This window comes from Doryrhamphus excisus, linkage group LG14 (assembly GCF_037039965.1).
Source record: "Doryrhamphus excisus strain RoL-2023G ecotype Guam linkage group LG14, RoL_Dexc_Guam_v1.1, whole genome shotgun sequence".
NCBI lineage: Eukaryota > Metazoa > Chordata > Actinopteri > Syngnathiformes > Syngnathidae > Doryrhamphus > Doryrhamphus excisus.
This window is the reverse complement of record NC_136370.1, coordinates 8,189,863-8,213,312: the sequence shown is the minus strand read 5'-3', so window position 1 is coordinate 8,213,312 and position 23,450 is coordinate 8,189,863. Positions and strand designations below refer to the sequence as shown.

Below are 23,450 nucleotides of genomic sequence, written 5' to 3'. Positions count from 1 at the left end.
CATTGCAGCAACATGTAGTACTCTGCCAGAGCTGGGTTTTAAAATTGATCTTCCACTCCTATACAAAGTGATATTGTTGTTATTAAATCAACAAAGCTAGTGGTGGTTTTGCACAGTACTACTGATGCATTCTCAATCTAAAACAATCCTTCAGCATAAAATTTGTTTAGAATACAGTCATTCCCCTTTTCTATTCACTCTGCCGCACAGCTTAAACTGACCAATAGCCAAATAAACAGGGAACATTTGGCATGTTTCAGTAAATTAACTTCCTGATCATCCGCATCTGAATGAGCTTAGGGCTGCACATCGTCATCCAGTGTTGCCTTCCAGGAATACTGATCCACTCCCCTGCCTACAACCCACCCCAACCCAAACATACACAGAGAAAAGAAGGATGCTGGGACGGCCAGAGTGGATTAGTGCACTGCCTCATTCAGACGCTGCATGACTCATCCTGTTGTGTCACTCACACTATTTGTGACGCCCATACGGCACCTTGGAGCAGCTCATGAACTAACCATCCTTGCATCACATGTACATATATGTAAATATATGTACACATATATATACTACATGTAGCAACATATTCAGTTCTATGTTTACCACCATGTTTCCTCTTTCTCATAAACACAAATTCACAACAAAAGAAAAAGCAAAATAGTACTTGTTAGTCACAGTATATGGGCATTACGATCCTTTGATGATTATTATTCCAAGATGTGACTGTGTTTGAAGATGATGAAACATAAACAAAGCACAAACATTCCTCCTTTATATAAAATGTTATAGTCTAACTATATCCCTTCACTTTTATCAATAGGTATTTGTACTTTATGTAAGACTGCCCTTAGCTGCTTTCTCTCCGATCCTGCAGCAGGCAGCGTTTTTTTTCCTCACTGTTCATCTGTCATTTAGTGCTCTGTTGTTGTCATCTTTCACTTCATGTGCCCGCAGGTGACACAGTAGGTGCAAATAATGGATGTATTTGTTTTTGACGAGACATAAGAGCTCGTTAAACACAGAAGACGAGAGACACCCCTGCACGGGCGCCGCATAAATCTGCCTGACAAATTAGGGCGGGTGGATCGATCCAGATGTCAACAATACACATACTAAGGGTAGTAGCAGGACTGAATTGATATTTGTCAGTTATCTTCTCTTTTGGTGGCAAAAATGAGATCCAACAGTAGTTTTTGGCTATTATTTACTTGATTTTGCGAAAACAATTCTATGCGATAAAAGGGAGATCTTTTCAAAGGTGGTACGTTCTAGGACCACCAGCGAATGGCAAAAAGGCAAGTAATTGATAAAATGTCTATTTTTGACCCACGGCTCAATCCCCTAAACCAATGCTAGCTTGGCATTGACACTTTCCTCCAATTTTGATCAACATTTATAATAAAAGGTATTGTTGTATTTATTAGATTAGATTCAGCGCCAGAACTTCCCCGTCTCTGTTCAATTGCCATTGTTCCCGAGCGACACTATCCAGGTTTAAATCTTATATAAGCCATACACTCACCACTAATGAATGATAACTAAATGAACTAAAATACAAAAACGAGACAGAAGAAGCATTCTAATTGTGGCTGTAGTATTCTACAATGGCCACTAGGTGTGAGCAATTGTTTGGTGGGACAGACACGATCATTTATTGTCGGTTTAAATGATCTCACAACAGGCGCAATAATAATAGCATAATAATAGCACGGGATACTGTTGGGGTGACATCACTTCTTGACCTCCAACACAACATTTGCGTCTTAAATGGCTCATTTGCTCACATTATGTGTACTGTATTGGGTGATATGAGTGTCCGCCAATACAATACATTGATGAGACAATAGCCACAGCAGGAAGTATGCTATCCAGAAAAAGTACTGTATGTACGTTACATTTCCGGTAATCATTTGCCCCGCCCCTCTTCTTCTATCTTCCCGCCAGGATTCTGATGGAGAGATGCAACGTGACATGAGGTTAGTCAATTTCTCCACCTGCTCATTTCCCTCTCTCTACTTCTTCCCTACACCATAAGCCCTCCCCTTGTCGTACACCTCCTTCCATTCAACCCTCAGCTCCCTCCCTCCCTCACGTTCACTCTTCTATGTGCATGACAGTCAGAATGAGAGGAGGCTTTTTCCAAAATGCATGCTGCTCTGGAGGGATGCACATGTGGCCGTGCGTCTATTGCGTTGCTATCTACTGAACATGAGGCGAAAGGCGTTTAGACGGTAAGGCATGCCCGGCTTTCTAAAGGCGGTCTGATAGATAATTACTGTTGCAGCAGTTCTGACCATGTGTTGCACGGATGTCTATTCAGCAGCGCACTGTGTGTGTGTGTGTGTAGAATAAAAAAAAAACCTTGCTCTCTATTGTCAATGTAATCTCTGTAGCAATAGACTACTATGTGAAAGAGTACTGTACACTAAAACCACCACATTGTGTGTAGCTGTCATTTTGGTTTGTGTAACTGCCTGGTTGCTGGGCTAAATTTTGAGACAAAAAGTGAGCCAAACTCAGCAAAAGACAAAGAAATCAATATGGAATAATTTTCTTGTGGAGTAGAAAAGTCTTCTAATATCTGGGAGATATTATTGTTGATACTGAAAATTGTCGACTATTCCACACCATCATAACATGTTCAAGTTAATTGCTTTCACCCTCAGCTTGTGAGGAAACATCCGTATTGTGAAGACATTAGAGTTAACTTCAGTTGTCGAGCTAGTGTTATTCATCTAAGTGGATCAAACCTATACTGCCTTGTTGGTGAACACAGTGGAAGTGGAATAAACACGCTGGTTTGGGTTTAGAAACAGTGTATAAAACCTGTACCGGTAATGTCTTAACGTTTAACGTTATAAAAGTCATACAAGTGTGAAAAGAGGTTAACCACTCTTAATCAACCAATAAACTACTCATATTTAACTTTAATGACATATGCAAAGATGAATAAGTCACTTCCTGTTGACAGGAAAGGACATTCATGACAAGTACTCCACTTTTGCCTCCAGAGTTTTTAACTATTTTGGCGTCTTCACAAAACTAGAATAGGGTACTGACATAGCAGATTTCAACTTGGACCGGTGAGGAGTACGGACGAATTATAAGCACGGAAACCCGCTAGCAAGGCAAGCTAACCGCTGAAGCTCAAGGTGGTTGCTTAGCAACAATGCAGAGGAAAAAACAGTCGGATTCAGTTGCGGACACCTCAGGCCCAGATACCCTAGAAAGAAAGCTTACAACAACAGAGCCGTTAAAAGCCTTGAAGCCACCCAAGATGCAGGAAGCTGGAGCACCATTTATGCCGTCTCTGACCCAAGTGGAGGTCTCAACTGAACTTGTCAATATATTATGGCTCTAGGAATCTATTGATGACACAAATGAAAGATCAACAGCAAGAAATCTCGGCACATACTGCGGCACAAGTACGGCATGATCTAAAAGAACTGTAAAAACAGATTGGAACTCTACAAAACCAGAACGACAGCCTCAAGGAGAGTTTGTCTGAAAATTTCTCTGAGATTTATGAGGAGGTTAAACACCTGAGGGAGGAAAATGGAGAACAGCGCAATGAAATCAAGGTATTACAGGATAATAATGCTGCCCTTGAGCGCCGCTCGAAAAGAAGATAAAAAAGCAAAAGTAAAAAAAATAATAGAACAAATGAAGAACACAGGGCGGCACGGCGGCCGAGTGGTTAGCACGCAGACATCACAGCTAGGAGACCAGGGTTCAATTCCACCCTCGGCCAAGCACACTGCAAAGGCTGATGTGGAACACAATTGGTTCTGAAATGCTGGTTGATATCCGATTCATTCATATTGGGAAATAATGGTAATAAGAGATTATCTATTCCAGTGTCAAACCGTGCCCAATGTCTTCCAAAAAGTGCAAATGTTCCAAAATAATAAGTGGAAAAAGAAGTCCAGCACATTTCATGTATCTCATTATGTTATTTTGATGGCACTTATAGTTATTTAATGGCATTTTTATTTAATGCCACTTATAGAGGGTGGGCTGTAAGTTTCCATACATAGGAAAAATAATCATTCAAATAAAAATAGACAACTATTTTTATATATATAATGTTATGTAATGGCGGCACGGCGGTCTAGTTGTTAGCACGCACACCTCACAGCTAGGAGACCATGGTTCAATTCCACCCTTGGCCATCTCTGTGTGGAATTTGCATGTTCTCCCCGTTCATGCGTGGGTTTTCTCCCGGTACTCCGGTTTCCTCCCACATTCGAAAAACATGCTAGGTTAATTGGTGACTCCAAATTGTCCATAGGCATGAATGTGAGTGTGAATGGTTGTTTGTCTATATGTGCCCTGTGATTGGCTGGCGACCAGTCCAGGGTGTACCCTGCCTCTCGCCCAAAGACAGCTGGGATAGGCTCCAGCATACCCACGACCCTCGTGAGGAAAAAGCGGGAGAAAATGAATGAATGAATGAATGAATGATGAGATTGATCAGGATGTACAAATGAATGATTTGATCTTGACGGGGCTCTGAATTTAACCCAGGTTGTATTCCAGGCCAGTCGGGCACAAAAAACAACTAGATGAAATGGATGTCGCTTCAATGGAGCAACAAATTGCCAACTTTCTACATTCAAAGGAGGTAGATGTGGTAGATGAGGTAGACATCCACACCATAGATACTGTAAGGCATCATTGTTAAGTTCACCAACAGGAAATTCCAAACTGCACTACTGAAACAGGGAAAGAAGCTGAAAGAAACAAACATGGATGAGCATTTGACAAAACGCAACACTGGCATCGCCAAGAAAGGAAGCAGGGAAAGATTCAGGGCACTTGGAGTCCCAAGATGGAGGAAAGTGCTTGTTGTCAAAGACATTAAGGTGTCATGTTTTGATTTGATTGGCTCCGTTGTACTGTGCTGTCACAACAACTATGATCATATACACATTATTATACATTTAACATCACAACACAGAATAAGACAATGGAGCATTCAGAGTGTAAGTAATCCCAATCAGGAGTTATCTTCCTGCGTGTAAAACCTTTGAAGACAAACGGGACTAATCTGTTGGCTAAATACTTGATTGCATTGAAGGCTGTCCAAACAAACCGTCAGCTCCAACAAATGTGTGCTGGTGGTAGCAGCAACATGCTGTGAGCCGCCCCTCCTGCTTTCCTGAAATGATTCTTGTCATGGATAATAAAGCAATGCTTATCACCAGAGGCAGTTTTTGCTGCTCACTTGTAGTGCTGAACCGGATCGATGGCAACTAAATTGAGATCATCTCGCGCTGACAAAACAACAGCAATGTCGAGGTAGCGAGGTGTAGCGTGAAACTTCACACAGGGGAACACTGAGGATGTTTTACAGCTGAATAAAAGTTGTATTTGTTTCAAGAAGCCCCACCAAGGTTTTCGATTGTGACAAGCTCAGGTTTTCCATTTTAGAGACTCAAGTATCTGCTTTTCTTTTTGTGGAAATACTGAGGAAAATGATGATATGCAGCAAAACAAGTTGTGCTGGCTCTGATTGCTCAAGTTTGCATTGAGTTTGCATGTTCCTCCAATGGTTTGTTTCTTGCTGCTTCTGAGGTAGTATCAGCTGTAACAGAGGCATTGTGTGAATGAGAATAACGAAAAGCAGGGGCAATTGAAAGCAATTGTCACTGTCTGACACCTGACACTGGCACTGACGTATTATCACCATACCGCTGTGAAAAGTGCAATATCCTGCTTTGCTGGGTTCAAAAAGCACAGGCGGCGGCTAACTGATGGATCAATCCTGATGTGGCTTTTCTGTGGGTGTGAAAGGCCAACTTTTTAAAAGACAGTGATTAAAAACACACGCCCACACCTGCTAAAATAAAGTAAATGACACACCAAGAAGTTCAGATCAGTGTGGGAACGGGCTGATAGAAAGTGTTATGAAAAGGGAGTAAACCCCTAGGCCAGCATAATTGGACAAAGGTCGTGTCTTAATTGCAGAGTTGTGTGAAGGTTGCTCACCTCTTAAGTTGGCACTCATTGGTTCAAGGCGATTTGCATTGTGTGGTCACAATCATACTCTTTACCATCACCTCTATATCTCACAGAGGTTGCTGATTAGTCCGCCTATGAATTGGCCAGCCTTAATTTGAAGCTAAGCATGATTACATACTGGGTGACAAAGTAGCCAATTATTGAAAAGTTTCATGTACAGGTGTAAAAAAAATTTGAATGATCTCCATCCATTCTCACAGAGATGCAAAAAACGGCTAAAACAGCTAAAACATTTTCAAAGCACATTTTTATTACTAATTCTACTTGGTATATATTGGTAATGGTAATGGTTTTATTTCATTTGAACATGCATCAGATTACAATTGAGTGCATCCCATAATCAGTTCACAGTTCCACATGTCCAAAAGGAGTAGGAAGAAGCAAAGCTTATTAAATCCTACCCCTCCATCTGGTACTTTTACAATCAGTTACTGTTACATTTGTTCACTTCCTGCTTTCTTAATATAGTTTAAGTTTTTTTTTATATTTTTTTATTATTTTTTTGTCACATACCAAAGTACGAGGTGATATGACCATATAATGACATAATGTGTACCATAGTAAGTGTCAATATAGTGATATATATAGCACATCATGACTCAAGACTCTTCATCCTTGTATTTAGCAAACATCAACTGCTTGTATTGTTTCTTGAAATGGCTCATCGTTGTGCATTGTTTGAGGTCCTTACTCAATCCATTCCATAGTTTGATTCCACATACTGAAATGCTTTTTAACGTAGTCTTAGCGTATAAGTGTTTCAGATTTAGTTCTTCCCTGAGATCATATTCAAGTTATTATCAATTATTGAGCAATGTGTCTCTACTGATAAATATTGACTTCATTGTAGAAGTGTGCTCTAAAATGTTGGGCGGTTCAAAAAAAATCTGTCAAAATGTGTCAATTTATTTTTCATCCAAAAACCCATTCTTTGTACTCTTAGTGCCCTTAGTGCAGCCAGATGATTTGGAAGGTTTTGGGACCCCCAAATGGGAGGGAGGGGGGGATTATATTGTAGAATAACTCTAAAGAAGAGCTCAACTTGACCACTTTCACAACATCTTTTGTGAAGTTCCTGGAAGAATGTCCAGATAAGGAGCAACCCCTGGTAATGTCAGGTCATATGTTATCGTAACAACTCTATTCAAACTGTAGGTGTGTTTGAGTACAGGTAACATAATATGTTTCTGCATTAACACATTAATATGTGCTGTTGTTGACGTGAATCGATTCAGGTCAATTTTACGCTACCAGGGGGTGGTTCAGCACAAAAGCCTGTAGTAAGTTACTCTAAAATATGTGGAAGTGACACATTGATATCGATATTACGGATTACCAACAACACATGACCAAGTTACTGCAAATGACAAAAGGAATACATTCTACAAGAGCGCTGTGCCTTTAATTGTCTGTAAACTCACTAACCCAATTCCATAATTATTATCTTTCTAACTGTTTTGAGGATTTACAAAGCAACTAAACAAAGGCTACAGATCTCGTTCAATTAAAAGCATGCCTGCAGCATCAGCCCCAGTTGCTTCATCTGTCTCCTTCCTCCAAGCTTGGCATTGAACATCTGAAAAACAGATGCTGTATTAACACCTCCTTCAGGTTCGCCCGCAGCAGTTTACCTCCACCACCAGCCTTTCTAATCACGTCCACGGCAGTGAGATTAAAGGTTTATGCAGAAGCCAATGGAGGGGGACAGTCTTGTGGATGGTTGCCCACTTGAGCCTTTGTATTCCTATATCCAAGTCTTAAAACGCTTGCCTCTCGGTGCCTTCATCACTCCCACGGGGTAAAGGCGATACGCTTGTCTGCCACGGGGCGTTCAAACGTGTCCGTCAAAAGCCAGCAGGACAGGCTCAGCTGAGCATCATAAGCCTTCACGGGGACGCTTCTATAGACCCTGAAAGTGTCTTATGAACACAAAGTATGGCACCTTAGAGGATATAACAACCCAAATGTCTTCATCTTGACTGATTAATTGATCAATTTGATGAGCCTAAGGTGTTGATCCAGCTTGCAAATCACGCTCTCAGGCTGTCAGACATGAGGAGGTGTTTTATGTTACAACCACCAAGAAGATGCCCACTGGCCATGTCCTCCTCCACAGGATACACCTGACAGTGAAGTCGCTACTTCTGTTGAGTCCCGGTTGTTGGTATCAATCATCAACAAAAAACAATACCAGTCTACATGGTCATTTGCTAACAGGTACTAGTATTAGTAAGGAGCAGCCAGCTGTAAACAGTACCAAAAGCATGAGTTTCACACCAATGGCTGAGGAGCTCAACTAACATTTTGAAGCACATGCAGAAGTAGATGAAGCTGCTGCAAGCCGACCACTTATGACACTTAAAATGCAGTTAGTGTCATCTTGGAGGTAACTGACAGCCACAGTTCTTAATGCAGATGTTTTATTTTTTACTCACTTGCTTGTGTGACTATAAGAAACTCGGTGGTTTGCAAAATTAAAGTTTTATTTAGAGCATTTAAGGTATGCACATTTGTTGACCGATTTTAAACTAAAAACCTGACAAGGGAGTACAAATTTGAAGTGGAGGTGCACGTAAAAAACTTTTTTGCTGTGTTCCATCGCTTTTACACTTGTATTGCACAATATTACACATAATTACAGTAAATAAGCCCTCTAACACATAAATACCCATGGTCATGTGTGTTGTTAGAAATATGTTGCGGAGTTTACTTTTAACTTGGTGTAGTTTAAGGCCACAACAATATTTTGTACTTTTTTAAAGATTTTTTATTAGGGATTATTGTGCCTTTTGTTTTGGAGATCAAGTCTGTGTGTGCGTGTGTGTGTGTGTGTGTGTGTGTGTGTGTGTCACCGAACAATACAACAAATGACAGCTAGTGACCAGTGTACAATACGACATCATTCCCAGTGTCTTTGAATGTGCCTTCTGAATGATTATAGCTGTATGCATTTTGGTTCATTTACCCATTTTCAGTAAAATTCAAACCACAAAGTGGCAAACCATTATTGTTGTTGCTGTCATCATAGGACTATTACTGTTGTTGATACCATTTTTTCTCTGCCCTTCCCCGGTTGCTGAAGCCCTCCCCTGTCTAATTTCCTCTCTCTAGCTACCCTCTGACCCAACTGGTCAAGGCAGGTTCTGTTCGAGGTTTCTTTCTTAGAGGGACTTTTTGGCCTCCATCGCCAAGTGCTTTCTCATGTGGGGTTCAGTTGGTTCCGTTCCGTGTGTGACATACGTACATTGACATAACTTCTGTTGTGAATTGGCGCTATTTAAATTAAACTGACTTGAACGAGTTATGCATTATAGTGCCGCTTTGGCACACTTTTGTCAGCCAGTGAAAACATTTAATTTGAATCCTAGGTTCCCAAAGTGGGGTACACCTACCCTACGGGTAGGCAGATTGATGCAGGGATAAGTGGATGAAAATGAAAAAGGGCTTGACTACGGTACATTAGCGGCTGTGCTGGAGAAAGGTGACAGCATGATGTTATTCATTGTTCTGTGTGCACCAGATGAACAAATACAGGAAGTACTTTTGATGATGACGTGGTGCATTAAAAGTGTTATTAAAGATTATTTATATTGTGTACTAAATGATAGTTGGTCTTCTTAGATGGTGTTGTGACTTACTACTTTCTTTTCTGAGCTGTATGAGCCTGTCATGTTTGTTGACTGGATGCACTGACTATGTAGAAAAGCCCCCAATTTTACATGTCAATGAATTTGTATTTTCACCAATAATGTGTTTTCTTTAGGTGTTGTGGCCACTTTGTTCGGCAGTCCTTATACACACCATGTGTGACGCAGATTGAGACTTGTGTATGACTAGAATGCAAAACTGACCATGTAGAAATAACTATTTTTGTAACAAAAGAGGTAAAAAATACAATATTTCTGAGTTGTTTCTGGAACCATATTTTAGAAAAAGGACTCCCAATGGGAATGCTTCCCCTTGGCGGCTCCTGATATGATCTGATCGGCTGCCTACAAATGGTCTAAATTGATTGAGCGCTTCCCTCCAAAGCTCGCAGCACAAATAAATATGCCGTTCTTCCCGACGTGCAGTTTAAGGGCTCAAGGATATATGAAGGAGTCGAGGGAGCTAGATGAGTCACACAGCAGCAGGGGAGGCTATTCATTATCTGTTAATTTATCCCCGGGAGCTTTTTGTGTTGTTGGTAAACTACATTACAGTGACACACGCCTGAAAGTGAATTCAAACACATTAGCTATCAGGGCCCTCGGATGTGCATGGACACAGCGTAATGCTTCTGTAGATATGTTTACATAATTAGCATGTTTCCTATTGAAGGCTAGACCTTGTTTGATATGCAGATTAATAGGAAGGATCAGTGCAATAAATTGCATTGACAGGTCTTCTGTATTTCAGAAGCAGTGAAATCCACAGAGCCCCCTTGTTTTGGCCGCTGGTACTGCAGAACTCACAGGGGATTGTTGCAATTCTGGAGCGTTACATCAGAGGAAACGTGCAAGAGGCATACATTTTACAGCTTTGTCATTTCTTCAGGTGTTTTCATTTAAACACATAAAAGGTACCCTATTATACAAAAGGGACTTTTCAATGATGTCATATCGGTAATATGTGTCCACAGAGCCTGTTTATCAGTACCGAATTTGAGAAAAATCTATGAAGTGCTCCACTTTCGTCACACCACTTCAAACAGAATAGCATTGGCAACAATCAGGCTCACTACCACATCAACAACTATCACAAACTCTACCAACTATCGACCAATCATCTACAGATATGCAGGTTTGATCATTTTGTTTTTCTACAGTGACTAAGATAACCTAGCTTTGATAATTGCTGTTAAAATGTGTAGAAAAAGACTTGCAAGAATTGCAAGAATTTACATTTTCTGTTGGATCATATGGAGGTTCTAAGTTGAACCCAAAAGAGAAAAAAAAATGATTAAGCAATGTATTGCAAACAGGTATTAAGGTGAAATAAGCTGTTCATCGGCTGATCAAAAGTTTAACAAAACAATGTGGATTTAATCCCATTTTATGTCTGGTATACACACTCTCTCGCCCAAAGTCAGCAGGGATAGGCTCCAGCATACCCCCGCGACCCTAATGAGGATTAAGTGGCATAGAAAAAGAATGAATGAAGGCAAAAAAACTTTCTTTCTTTGAATGCGGTCAGATTGTGGTGCTGCATAAGTAAAGCCTCTCGTAGCTGCTGAGGTCGGGTGCAGTGAGATTGTCATTTTAAACTTTAAAAGTTCCTGAAGGTTATGGAACAAACAAAAGTGGTAGTCCCAAAGAAATGTTACTGGCCCTGAACTGGAAGATCGGCTTGGCTGTCCATCAAGACACAGGGTGGCCCCAGTCAAGGTTGTGAGAACAAAAAAAAAACAAAAAATCAACGGCTTTGGCTCCTTTAACGCCACTAAATTGCCTGTTTGGAAGTTGCACAAGGGCACTAAACATGAAACATTGAATTGTGGAAGAAAAATCTTATTTTCTGATGAGAAAAATGTAATTTTGACTGTCCTGGTGGCTTCTAATGTTCCTGGCATGACAAAGAGATCCCACCTAAGGTTGTGCAGCTTCAGGTTGTGCAGGGGCGTCAAACGGCAACTAGTTATGTGGAGATGTTTCAGGGGACATCCGTTATGAGAGAAGGCCCTCAACTGGACTCTGCATGTTCCCCTGATCTAAATCCAATTGAGAACATTTCTGGATGGATGGCAAGGGAAATTTTCCAAAATGGAAGAAAATCAGTTCCAGGCAGCAGATGCCCTCCGTGAAGCCACCTTCACCACCTGGCGTAATGACCACACTACCTCCTGAAAACACTGGCATCCAGCATGCCTGAACCAATTTTTAAGGTGATTAACAAGAATGGTGCAGCTACTCATTACTGAGCTATGCTAGCCGTTGCCATCATGACCCGATCCTGTAGGCCCATTAAAGTTTAAAATGCTCATTTGGCCACAATGGAAGGGAACATCTCGCTCACCTCCCACAGCTTATGTTACTAGTAAATCAACCTGCCAGTGCGGTGAAAAGACTTGGCGGTGTAAACACAAAGATGGACACCAGTGACTTTTGTGGGTTTTAAAAGTGCATTCAGGGCATTAATTACAGAGCCACTTGCTGTGAGGGCAAGGAAGCGATAACAGGGTGCGAAATAACCAGCTAGTTGACTTGTAAGACCAAAGTGTTTGCCTCTGCTGCCTCGACTTGTCGAATTAATATGCTTAAGAATTGAAGATAGCAGCGTGCGGGTAATTTCCATATCCGAGCAGGACTTAGGACTTGTTCCTTCATGTGTTTACCTTGATAAACAACACCTGAGGTAGCACAATCTGTCGCTTAGCCCCCTGGGAGAGGCACCATGATACACGTCAGCGACAGTATTTTGCACACGCCACAGGGAGTCCTGTGTGTGTATGAGTGTGTATGTGTGTGTGTGTGACCACACTTCTTTAGCAATTCAGCAACTATTTCTGTCGTCTTCCTCGCTCTCCCTCTGGGTCTGTACAGATAAGAAAAGCCACTATAGGAAGCGCTTCCAGAACCGACTATTGTTTTCCGAGCTGGTGTCGGAGGAAGATTAAAAATAATAATTCGTGGCACCCAATAAGGAACAGCGGCAGGCCAGAAAATGTTCACAACTTTGTGTCATTGAAACAGCTATGCCACAACTCTGCTGGAGAAGATAAAACCTGTGCTGCCGGCGACCCGTGTTTGTATTTATGCTTACTTGGCTGCTCAAGAGAAGATGTCTTGCTTCTCAAAAGACAAATATATGGACTTGATGAAATGTATAGCAGTGAGTTTTTTCTCTATTTTCCACTCATTGCATTGCATTGCAAAGATGGTACAATGACAGATTCATAATATAATGAGGACAAAGTCATAATGTTATGGAAAAAAGGTAGAAAATGTTATAATATGAAAATAGAAAGTGTAATATTATATTAAGTGTGATATTACGTGAATAGAGTTCATACATCCACCCATTTTTTATACCGCTTATCCATGGGTATGCTGGAGCCTATCCCAGCTGTCCTCGGGCAAGAGGCGGGGTACACTCTGGACTGGTCGCCAGCCAATCACAGGGCACATATAGACAAACAACCATTCACACTCACATTCATACCTATGGACAATTTGGAGTCGCCAAATTTATTTAATTTTTATTTAATTTTATTTTTAGAATGTGGGAGGAAACTGGAGTACCCGGAGAAAACCCACGCATCCAAAAAAAGAAGTTCCAAGCCAAAAGTAAAATGTTGTAAAATGATTTCATAATGTCATAATATTACATATAGTAAAGAAAAGTCGCAAAGCGGCCAGAAAAAAAAAGAATAAGAAGAAAGTTGTAATACAAAGTAAATGTGAAAACTCCCATAGAAAGGCAACAAACAGTTTGAGGCCAATGCTGAGCGTGGTTTGTTGTTGAGCCACTCTGCAGGAGAAGATCAAAGTTGTGCTGCAGGCAACCTGTGTTTGTATTTATGCTTACTTGGCTGCTCAAGAGAAGATGTAATGCTTTTCAAAAGGCAAATATATGGACTTGCTGAAATGTCTATCAGTGAATTTTATTGCTGATATTTGTAGAAGTAAATCATTTTTCTCTCATTAGGTATTCCATTTCAATCAGCAGTTTTTATTCGACAATTTAATATCACACCAGTCATTAATGCAACTGCATGAAGATGTAGATGTACAATAGGAAAGGAAAGGTTTACTTGAGGGTAATTTGCTTTTTTTTATGTTGGCTGATTGCGTGTCGGCGGGTTTGCACGTGGCAGGATAACAGATGCACACACACACATTCATCATCACACTGATGCATTACGGAATAACCTCTGTGGTCAGCAAGTCAATATCTCAATATTCCTGCAGGCTCCTGCACTTTGAGGTGACTCTTTTGATAAAAACAGCACTTTGAAGGAGGAAAATGTATTTTCTATCTTGTATGACTTCTGCCAAGGAGCTTAGGCTAGGTCAGGTTGTGTAATTGCTTGCTGTCAACCTGGATTTTTTTTTAATAGATTGGTAGATATTCAAGTCACATGTTCATTATTTCATTAGTTCAACTGTCAAAGGGATGAAAATTCTTACCTTTTATATCACATGTCAACAGACGGGGGGTGTCACAATCTTGGTCACAATTTCGAACTGAAAAGTAAAGAGAAAAAAAATTGAAAAAAGAATGAAGAAATCATATTGACATTAAAATCATTCAGAGAAAAACAGTTTAATAAACTGACAATATTTAATCATTTATCAGTACTCTACAGACTGAATTAAAAAATGAAAACGGGGAAAATAGACAGTATAAAAGCATATTCAAGAGTCAAATTGCTTTCCTTAAATGTTGAGTACTATAAATGTGTACATGTTGGTAGGTCTGCATTGAAATGAAAGCCTCTCGTGCACCCCCTGACAATTCTCAGCAATTTTTGGAACTTGTAGACATTTTTTTCTTGTAATATTCAGACTGTATTTTACATTTTCTTAAAAATTACTACTTTTTTTCTTGTAATATTACAGTTTTACTTTTGTAAGATTTCACTATACGGTGCTCCCTCACTTCATCACGGTTCTCTCTGCTTCATATATATTTTTTGTGCAATTTTAGTGTGTTGTTTTTTGTTTTTTTACAGTGCCTTTGTACAAGTAAATTTCAATTAATTTAACTTGTTTATACATTCACACACACAGCAATATACTTGGGAAACAGTTGGACACGAGAAACAGTGTGATTGTGCCTAATTGTTTCCCAAGTATATTACAGTTAGACACCAAAAACAGTGTGATTGTATAAACTTAAATTTCTATTTCTATGATATGTCCAGTTACTAACTGAACTACTCCACAAAAGTAACTAGTTACCAGTGAAAGTAACTATTGCCCCCCAACAAAGACGGGTACCATTACAGAGGTTTGCGTTTATTGCAGTCGACAGGTGTTTCTGTGGGTTTAAGTTGCTCACACAAGACGTGGACAAAGTTTTTTTTCGGGGACATAATGTACATTTTTACCTTTGACATCAACGAGGTTAAAGTAGTGTCTGTACTTCCATTCGGAAGTTTCCATTCCGTTTTCCTCCTCACACCCTCGTGAGGAAAAAGCGGTAGAAAATGAATGAATGAATGAATCTGTCGCTATGCTGTATCTACTACGGGGCACTTTACACGTGCTCTAAACACCCGCCCACCCAAGTTCTCTGATTGGCTGAAAACGCAATCTTACTAAACCTTAGCCAATCCTCGTTGCTTATGTGCTCTAAACACCCGCCCACCCAAGTTCTCTGATTGGCTGAAAACGCAATCTTACTAAACCTTCGCCAATCCTCGTTGATCATGTGGTTATCTCACCCCTTCTCTTGTCACTCTGCAACACTCACTACGCTGCAGATTAGTTATGAAGTCGGTGATATATTTTAGGCGGCTTCAGTAATGTGCAGTAACAGGTTTTCGAAAATGGTAACAGCGTTATGCTGACAGTAAAAGTAATTAGTTAGATTACCCGTTACTGAAAAAAGTAACGGCGTTAGTAACGTTATTTTAAACGCCGTTATTCCCATCACTGGTTATGTCTATGATCTCCTGATTGGCTGCTGACTATTGTCAATCAATCGGCTCCTGTTGTGTTCATGGCTACCAAAGGAGCTAACCAGGTTTGCTGCTTGCTAACAACCAATACCATAAACAATAGAAGAAACAAAATAAGCTAACAGTATGTTTTAATAAGGATGCAAATTGCAAATATGCAAATATGCAAATCTGTGTCCAACCTAGTAGATTAGTAAATTTGAACTTTGAGAGATAAATGTGAGAAAAGGCTTGTCTGAGAAGAGTGTCTGGTGAGGGGTTTTACAACCATAAAAATATTTTTGAATTTTGAACAAATTAAGTTGGCTGCTTTGTGGATTTCACTTATCGCTGGCCATTTTGGGAACCTACCTCCTGTGATAAATGAGGGAACATTGTATTATTGTAAAAATTCTCATTACATATTTGCAGCATTTTCATTAAAAATCAGATTTTTTTACCTTTATGTTTTAATATTGCATTTTTGTCTTAATACCATTGCAATTGTTGGAATTTGCAGTCGTTTTTTGGCGTAACATTACAACATTATTTTGGTTTTAAAAAATTGCTTAGTTCGCATGAAAATTCAGACTTTTCTTCTTGAGATATTACTACTTCGTTCTTGTACAATTAGAACCACCCGGCATCTTTCCTTGGAGAAAATCTACTCTCATTTAGCATTACGGAATGAAGCCCTTCAGCGGGAAGTATTACAAGAAGTGTTTCATCCTATCAGTTTAGAGACTTTAATTCCACCCGCTGCTGGTTATCCTAACGCACACACACACACACAAAAATCTCATTTTCTGCCAAGTCAACAGAAGAAAATATGCGGCCAAATGTGTGCAACTTGAAAAGCTGTTTCCTTTTCTCTTTCCCTCTCTGCTCTCTCGCCAGGGTCATCGCAGATAGCCAACTCCTATCTGCCCTCGCCAGGCCAAACTTAGGAGATTTGGTTTACGGCTAGAGTTTAATCTCGGCATCTGACATTGAGCCGAGCAGCAGCAGAAACAGCAGCAGCAGCAACAATCTGACACATGCGTGCCGCGGCAGACAGAAAAATATGAAAAAGATATACATTGGCAAAACAGCCCTGAAAAGCCAAAGAAATGGTTGCAAACATCAAAAAAGAAGGTAAGACAAGTAGCAATAAAACTTCCATCTGCCTCATTACTGGGGAATCCGTTTCATTCATTTGGACTAATGGGAATGAATTCACAGCAGGAGGTGGCAACCATTAAAAAGCCATTCAGACCTAATGTGGGATCTTTTCACAGCCATTTTTCATCCTCGCCTCTCGTCATGTGTCAGTCCGCCAACCACATTCTGCCATCTTCTCACACACACACACACACACACACCTGCCAGTCAAGAAATGCAAACGTCAAAGGGCACTTGCTCTGACTTAATTAAACTAAATTAAACTACACGAGGAGAGGGGGCCTTGAACATCACTCGCAGCTGCTGAGACAGCTGAGAGCTTTTCCTTTTGTGGCATCGTCAAATAAATGTGATGGGTTGAAAGGGAAAGCCCTGACATTTCTGGTCACTTGGTAACTTTTTGGTCTGTTTTAGTCTCTTTTTATGGCCAAGGAATCATAATTTGGCCAATTTAGTTGATGTTCAAAAACGGGATTTTTCCCAACCTATAAACAGATTAAATAATAAGTATACAGCCGCCCATTGTTTATGACGGTTAATTGGGTACAGACCGGACCACTATAAAGTGAATTTTCACCAAGTAGGATTCAATATTAATGAATTTAATATTTTGTTAGTTCTGTTTATAACCTTCATCCTAGGGGATTTACCATTATTAGAGTCTTGTAGACATGAAATAACACCCCTATAGTCACCTTTACACTTCTGTTACCCAATATATTAGACATAATAATTGAAAATAAGGGGCTGCACGGTGATCGAGTGGTTAGCGCGGTGGTCGAGTGGTTAGTTCAATTCCACCCTTGGCCCTCTCTGTGTGGAGTTTGCATGTTCTCCCCGTGCATGCGTGGGTTTTCTCCGGGTACTCCGGTTTCCTCCCACATTCCAAAAACATGCTCGGTTAATTGGCCACTCCAAATTGTCCATAGGTATGAATGTGAGTGTGAATGGTTGTTTGTCTATATGTGCCCTGTGATTGGCTGGCGACCAGTCCAGGGTGTACCCCGCCTCTCGCCCGAAGACAGCTGGGATAGGCTCCAGCACCCCCGCGACTCTCATGAGGATAAGCGATAGAAAATGAATGAATGAATGAATAAATTGAAAATAAGCCATCTTAGAGATAAATAAGATAATATAGACTGACATGTTACCATTGACAGCATACTTCTTTGTGGCTGTTGTCTCAATAATGTAACATTAGAGAATGTTACTCTATTCTACTGCTGATGTTTGTGGTTAAAGGGGACCTGTTATGCTCATTTTTCGACCCTATTGAGTTGTGGTCTCCTATAGAGCAGCTACACACAATAACCCGCACAGAAAACGTTATATTTCTTCCAGAATCTGCACCTATTCAGCTGTATTTCCTTTGATTTGTCATGCAAGAGAAGACAAATGACATACAGTGGGTTCCTAATATTTGGCAACAAAATATTATAAACATACTAGCCTGATTACATTACAGTAAATATATAGTTAAGTTAATGCATCAAAATGATTATGTTTGTAAAGGCACAATGGTTGAAACAGCTATTGTATTGAAATGACAAGTGTACCTAATGAACAATTCAGTGGACATTGGTATTGGTGATTGTTATCTTCTTAAGTGGGTGGCCACTCCTTCCCTCATGACTCTCCCACAGTCATACAAGTTTCTTTTCTCCAAGCTCCAACAGGAGTTTGCTGAAATGGAACTCACCATTACACCATTGGGAACTTGATTCCCTTCCCTCCCTCCCTGTGAATGGGAGCACACTGATTAGTATTCCCCCTCCATCCATCTACTACCTCGGACCCCTCTCACTTCCAAAGTAAATTAAACTCCTTTCTTCCACACCTTCACTCACCTTCATGCCTCCCGACCTCACTGCTTGGCTCAATGAAAGTGACTAAGTTTGCCAACAAAGCAATCTGCTTTGTGAGCGCCTCCTTATCCTAACGTCGTTCTCTTCATCTCTCAGCTCTTTCCACGACCACAAGGAGGACCTACGCAAGCGCCTGTCCTACACCACACACAAGCTAGAGATGGTGGAGACCGAGTTCGACTCCACCCGCCAGTATCTGGAGACGGAGTTGCGACGGGCTCAGGAGGAACTGGAGAAGTTTACGGAAAAACTGCGCAGGTGTGAATTCACATCAGGCCCTCCTTGAATAGCTGGCACCAAAACCTCCTATCATCAGGGGCCCTCGGAGTTGTCCTAACTTTCCCCCACTATATGGCGCTCCTGTATACTTGAGCGTCAAGACGTCTATTATTTTTTTGTCAAAATTAAATACATACTCTGATACACAGATAATTAAAATATGAATAAATCAATTAAATTGTGAAAAATAATCACAGATAAATACAAAATTAAAGCTATTTATTTATTATTTACTTCATAACCAATTATATATTTCATGTAACAAAAGGGCCACTACTGCATCAATTGAAAAATGTTGACTTTTCACGACATTTTATACGCATATGCTAAAGTTCAACAGTGTTTTTGAAACATTACATAACATTCATTCATTCAGTCATTTTCTACCTCTTTTTCCTCACGAGGGTCACGGGGGGTGCTGGAGCCTATCCCAGCTGTCTTCGGGCGAGAGGCGGGGTACACCCTGGACTGGTGGCCAGCCAATCACAGGGCACATATAGACAAACAACCATTCACACTCACATTCATACCTATGGACAATTTGGAGTGGCCAATTAACCTAGCATGTTTTTGGAATGTGGGAGGAAACCGGAGTACCCGGAGAAAACCCACGCATGCACAGGGAGAACATGCAAATTCCACACAGAGATGGCCGAGGGTGGAATTTAACCCTGGTCTCCTGGCTGTGAGGTCTGCGTGCTAACCACTAGACTGCCGTGCCGCCATTACATAACATTATATAAATAAAAATAGTTGTCTATTTTTATTTGAATGATTATTTTTCCTATGTATGGAAACTTACAGCCCACCCTCTATAAGTGGCATAAAATAAAAATGTCATTAAATAACTATAAGTGCCATCAAAATAACATATATGAAATACATGAAATGTGCTTGACTTCTTTTTCCACTTGTTGAATTATTTTGGGACATTTGCACTTTTTGGAAGACATTGGGCACGGTTTGACACTGGAATAGATAATCTCTTATCACCATGATTTCCCAATATGAATGAATCGGATATCAACCAGCATTTCATTTCACGGCGGTCCGGGTAAATAATATTATAAACCTTGTGCAGTGTTAAGGAAAGGGAGAAATATAAACTGAAAAGGAAGTATACATGATTAAAATGTAGTTAAAATATGAATAAATTATAAGAAATAAACTGAGATATTGAATAAAACGAATAAATCAAAAAATGTAGGATAAATACATGAATATGAGAGTTAAAATTTTAACAGGGGACTGCATGGGGACTGAGTGGTTAGCGTGCAGGCCTCACAGCTAGGAGACCCGAGTTCAATTACACCCTCGGCCATCTCTGTGTGGAGTTTGCATGTTCTCCCCGTGCATGCGTGGGTTTTCTCCGGGTACTCCGGTTTCCTCCCACATTCCAAAAACATGCTAGGTTAATTGGTGACTCCAAATTGTCCATAGGTATGAATATGAATGTGAATGGTTGTTTGTCTATATGTGCCCTGTGATTGGCTGGCCACCAGTCCAGGGTGTACCCTGCCTCTCGCCCGAAGACAGCTGGGATAGACTCCAGCACCCCCGTGACCCTCGTGAGAAAAAAGCGGTAGAAAATGAATGAATAAATTGAAAATAAGCCATCTTAGAAATAAATAAGATAATCTAGACTGACATGTTATCATTGACAGCATATTTCTTTGTGGCTGTTGTCTCAATAATGTAACATTAGAGAATATTACTCTATTCTACTGCTGATGTTTGTGGTTAAAGGGGACCTATTATGCTCAGTTTTCGACACTATTGAGTTGTGGTCTCCTATAGAGCAGCTACACACAATAACCCGCACAGAAAACGTTATAGTTCTTAAATTCTTAAGTTCTTAAATAACTATAAGTGCCATCAAAATAACATAATGAGATAAATGAAATGTGCCGGACTTCTTTTTCCACTTGTTGAATTATTTTGGAACATTTGCACTTTTTGGAAGACATTGGGCACGGTTTGACACTGGAATAGATAATCTCTTATAACCATGATTTCCCATGGTATGAATGAATCGGATATCAACCAGCATTTCAGAACCAATTGTGTTCCACATCAGCCTTTGCAGTGTGTTTGGCCACTTTGATATTTTCCACTTCTAAATGAAAAGATGTATGGATAAGAGATTTGCCCTCTGGCTAAGTTAAATGTAGCAACATGATGGTATCGTCATCTACTGTTTCATTTTCCATCAACAAGGAGCACTAGAGAGCCACGTGAGTCGGAACAGTCTCTCCTCTTAATGCAGACTCAGTATGGTAATGGCCACTTTCACTGCACTTGTTTGATCTCCATCAATTTAGGAATGACAGTTCCTCCATGCCGCCACTCCTTTGTGTTCATTTTATTCACCTTCTTGAGCCTCTCAAACCTCTCATGTCGTTATAACATCGTTTGTCTTTGCTCTTGTCTACGTCTGATTCATGGACTCATAAACCTAAAAGGAGGGATGAGGGGGTGAAAGAATAACGTTACATTACGAGGAAGTTAACACATACCCCCCGTCTTCCTTCAAGGACGCTAATGCGTCCTACTAAAGAGCATTGGAGCTGAGAGACATAAAAGGAGACAAAAATAGGACTTTTTTAAAGACAGTAGTAAAGAAAAACAGCTGCTCTGCACAAGCTTTCTGATGTCTGATCATAAAATATTTACACATAATTCTTCCTCCAGTTGCACTTGAACAAACCATCAAGCTCTTCCATTCTGTTTCATCTCAGCAGATTTATATTCAAATCTGTGTCACTACACAAAGTATCCGGCAAATCCCCTCCACAGAGATCCCCACAGCTCTGCAATTGAAGTTTACCCCTTTGTTTGAAAATACACTGTATATACTGTATATAGGTTATTAGATATCCATATGTTGTACTGCAAAGCCATTGTTTCGTGTGTTTGTTTGTTTAGGATCCAGAGTAGCTATGCAGCGCTGCAGAGGATCAATCAGGATTTGGAGGACAAGATGCACAGGACGGTAAGAGATCGTGTTTGTTTCCGTTCCTTAAATCCGCACTTTGGGGGGCATTTTTTTAGGGGCTCAAGCATGCGTGGGATAGTTTTGATGGACAGCGTCGGATTACATTCACAACCCCCCATCCATATGTATTTTATTTGGTGCAATTAATGTTTATGTGTGGGACGCGCTGTGTCGGACTGTGTCGGAGTTAAAATAATATTATAAACCTTGTGCAGTGTTAAGGAAAGGGAGAAATACTGAAAAAAAAACTGAAAAGGAAGGATACATGATTAAAATGTAGTTAAAATATGAATAAATTATAAGAAATAAACTGAGATATTGAATAAAACGAATAAATCAAAAATTTAGGATAAATACATGAATATGAGAGTTAAAATTTTAACAGGGGGCTGCATGGAGACTGAGTGGTTAGCGCGCAGGCCTCACAGCTAGGAGACCCGAGTTCAATTACACCCTCGGCCATCTCTGTGTGGAGTTTGCATGTTCTCCCCGTGCATGCGTGGGTTTTCTCCGGGTACTCCGGCTTCCTCCCACATTCCAAAAACATGCTAGGTTAATTGGCGACTCCAAATTGTATGAAGGTATGAATGTGAGTGTGAATGGTTGTTTGTCTATATGTGCCCTGTGATTGGCTGGTGAACAGTCCAGGGTGTACCCCAAGACAGCTGGGATAGGCTCCAGCATGCCTGCAACCCTCGTGAGGATAAGTGGTAGAAAAGGAATGTATGAATGAATGTTGGATTTGGGGCATCCAAACTTGGAAACTGAAAACTGAAAAAGATGCAAGGGCCACTTTGATATTTTGTAAACAAACATGATATATTTCATTTATTTTGCTGTTTCTCCTAATACTATGAATCTTAAAGAATAACATCGCTTGTCTTTACTATTTCACCGTTATGCAACTAAGATTTTCTCTTGATATTTTGACTTTATTCATGTCAAATAACTGCTGTGTTTAACTGTTGTTTTTTTTTTTTAAATACTTCCGTCTTGCTTTGGTCCTTCATTTAACTTAATGTAGATTTTGCAGTTGGCGCTGAACTCACTAACCAATTCCTAATTCATCACAGTGGTGGCTGAAAATTCTACTAAATAAAATAACAAATCTAAACGTTACAGGTTAGTATATAAAGCGGGTTATCCTGATTGGTCTGGCTTAAGTTTCAGTGTAGGATATTTTATGCCAACATAATACAGTGTTTTTACTCATGTAAAATGTATGAGTAGCAGCATTGAGGCTGTTTGTGTTTACATTTAACCAAAAGTGCATAATCCTCATAGCCTCTCTAAGTACGTACCACAGTTCTCGCTGAGTCTCATAAAAGATGCAAGAAGGTCATGAGGATTTGCGAACCACAGTGTTCCCACCCACACTAATCAGAACTAAACATTTTATGACCCATAGTTTGACCTCCAGTGGTGCACTTTTATTCCACCGCAGTTTGGAGTCAAGCCATCAAGTTGGCTTTTAGTGCGATGTATTCTGGTCTCTCCCCAGCTGTTAAACACAGACAGCCAATATAAAGCTTGTTAAATC

General features: G+C 40.2%; 2 protein-coding genes across 4 annotated transcripts in view; one reads left to right on the top strand and one right to left on the bottom strand.

Annotated features, from left to right (window-relative positions):
- The window catches only part of begain (brain-enriched guanylate kinase-associated), a 55,915-nt gene that overhangs the window by 5,464 nt on the left and 27,001 nt on the right, over nucleotides 1-23,450 (top strand). Inside the window, exons 1-4 of one of the 3 annotated variants that reach the window (XM_078796258.1) lie at nucleotides 1,678-1,979; nucleotides 16,508-16,744; nucleotides 18,733-18,894; nucleotides 21,841-21,907. In XM_078796258.1, coding sequence (XP_078652384.1) covers nucleotides 16,674-16,744; nucleotides 18,733-18,894; nucleotides 21,841-21,907 — 300 coding nt within the window. In that variant the 5' untranslated portion in view covers nucleotides 1,678-1,979; nucleotides 16,508-16,673. Of the gene's footprint in view, nucleotides 1-1,677; nucleotides 1,980-16,507; nucleotides 16,745-18,732; nucleotides 18,895-21,840; nucleotides 21,908-23,450 lie in introns of those variants that run through there. The other 2 variants (XM_058091464.2, XM_078796257.1) reach the window with 2 other exon arrangements.
- The window catches only part of wdr25 (WD repeat domain 25), a 59,156-nt gene continuing 49,842 nt past the window's right edge, over nucleotides 14,137-23,450 (bottom strand). Inside the window, exon 7 of the mRNA XM_078796264.1 lies at nucleotides 14,137-14,192. The gene's annotated coding sequence lies outside the window, so the exon portion shown is untranslated. The remainder of the gene's footprint in view (nucleotides 14,193-23,450) is intronic.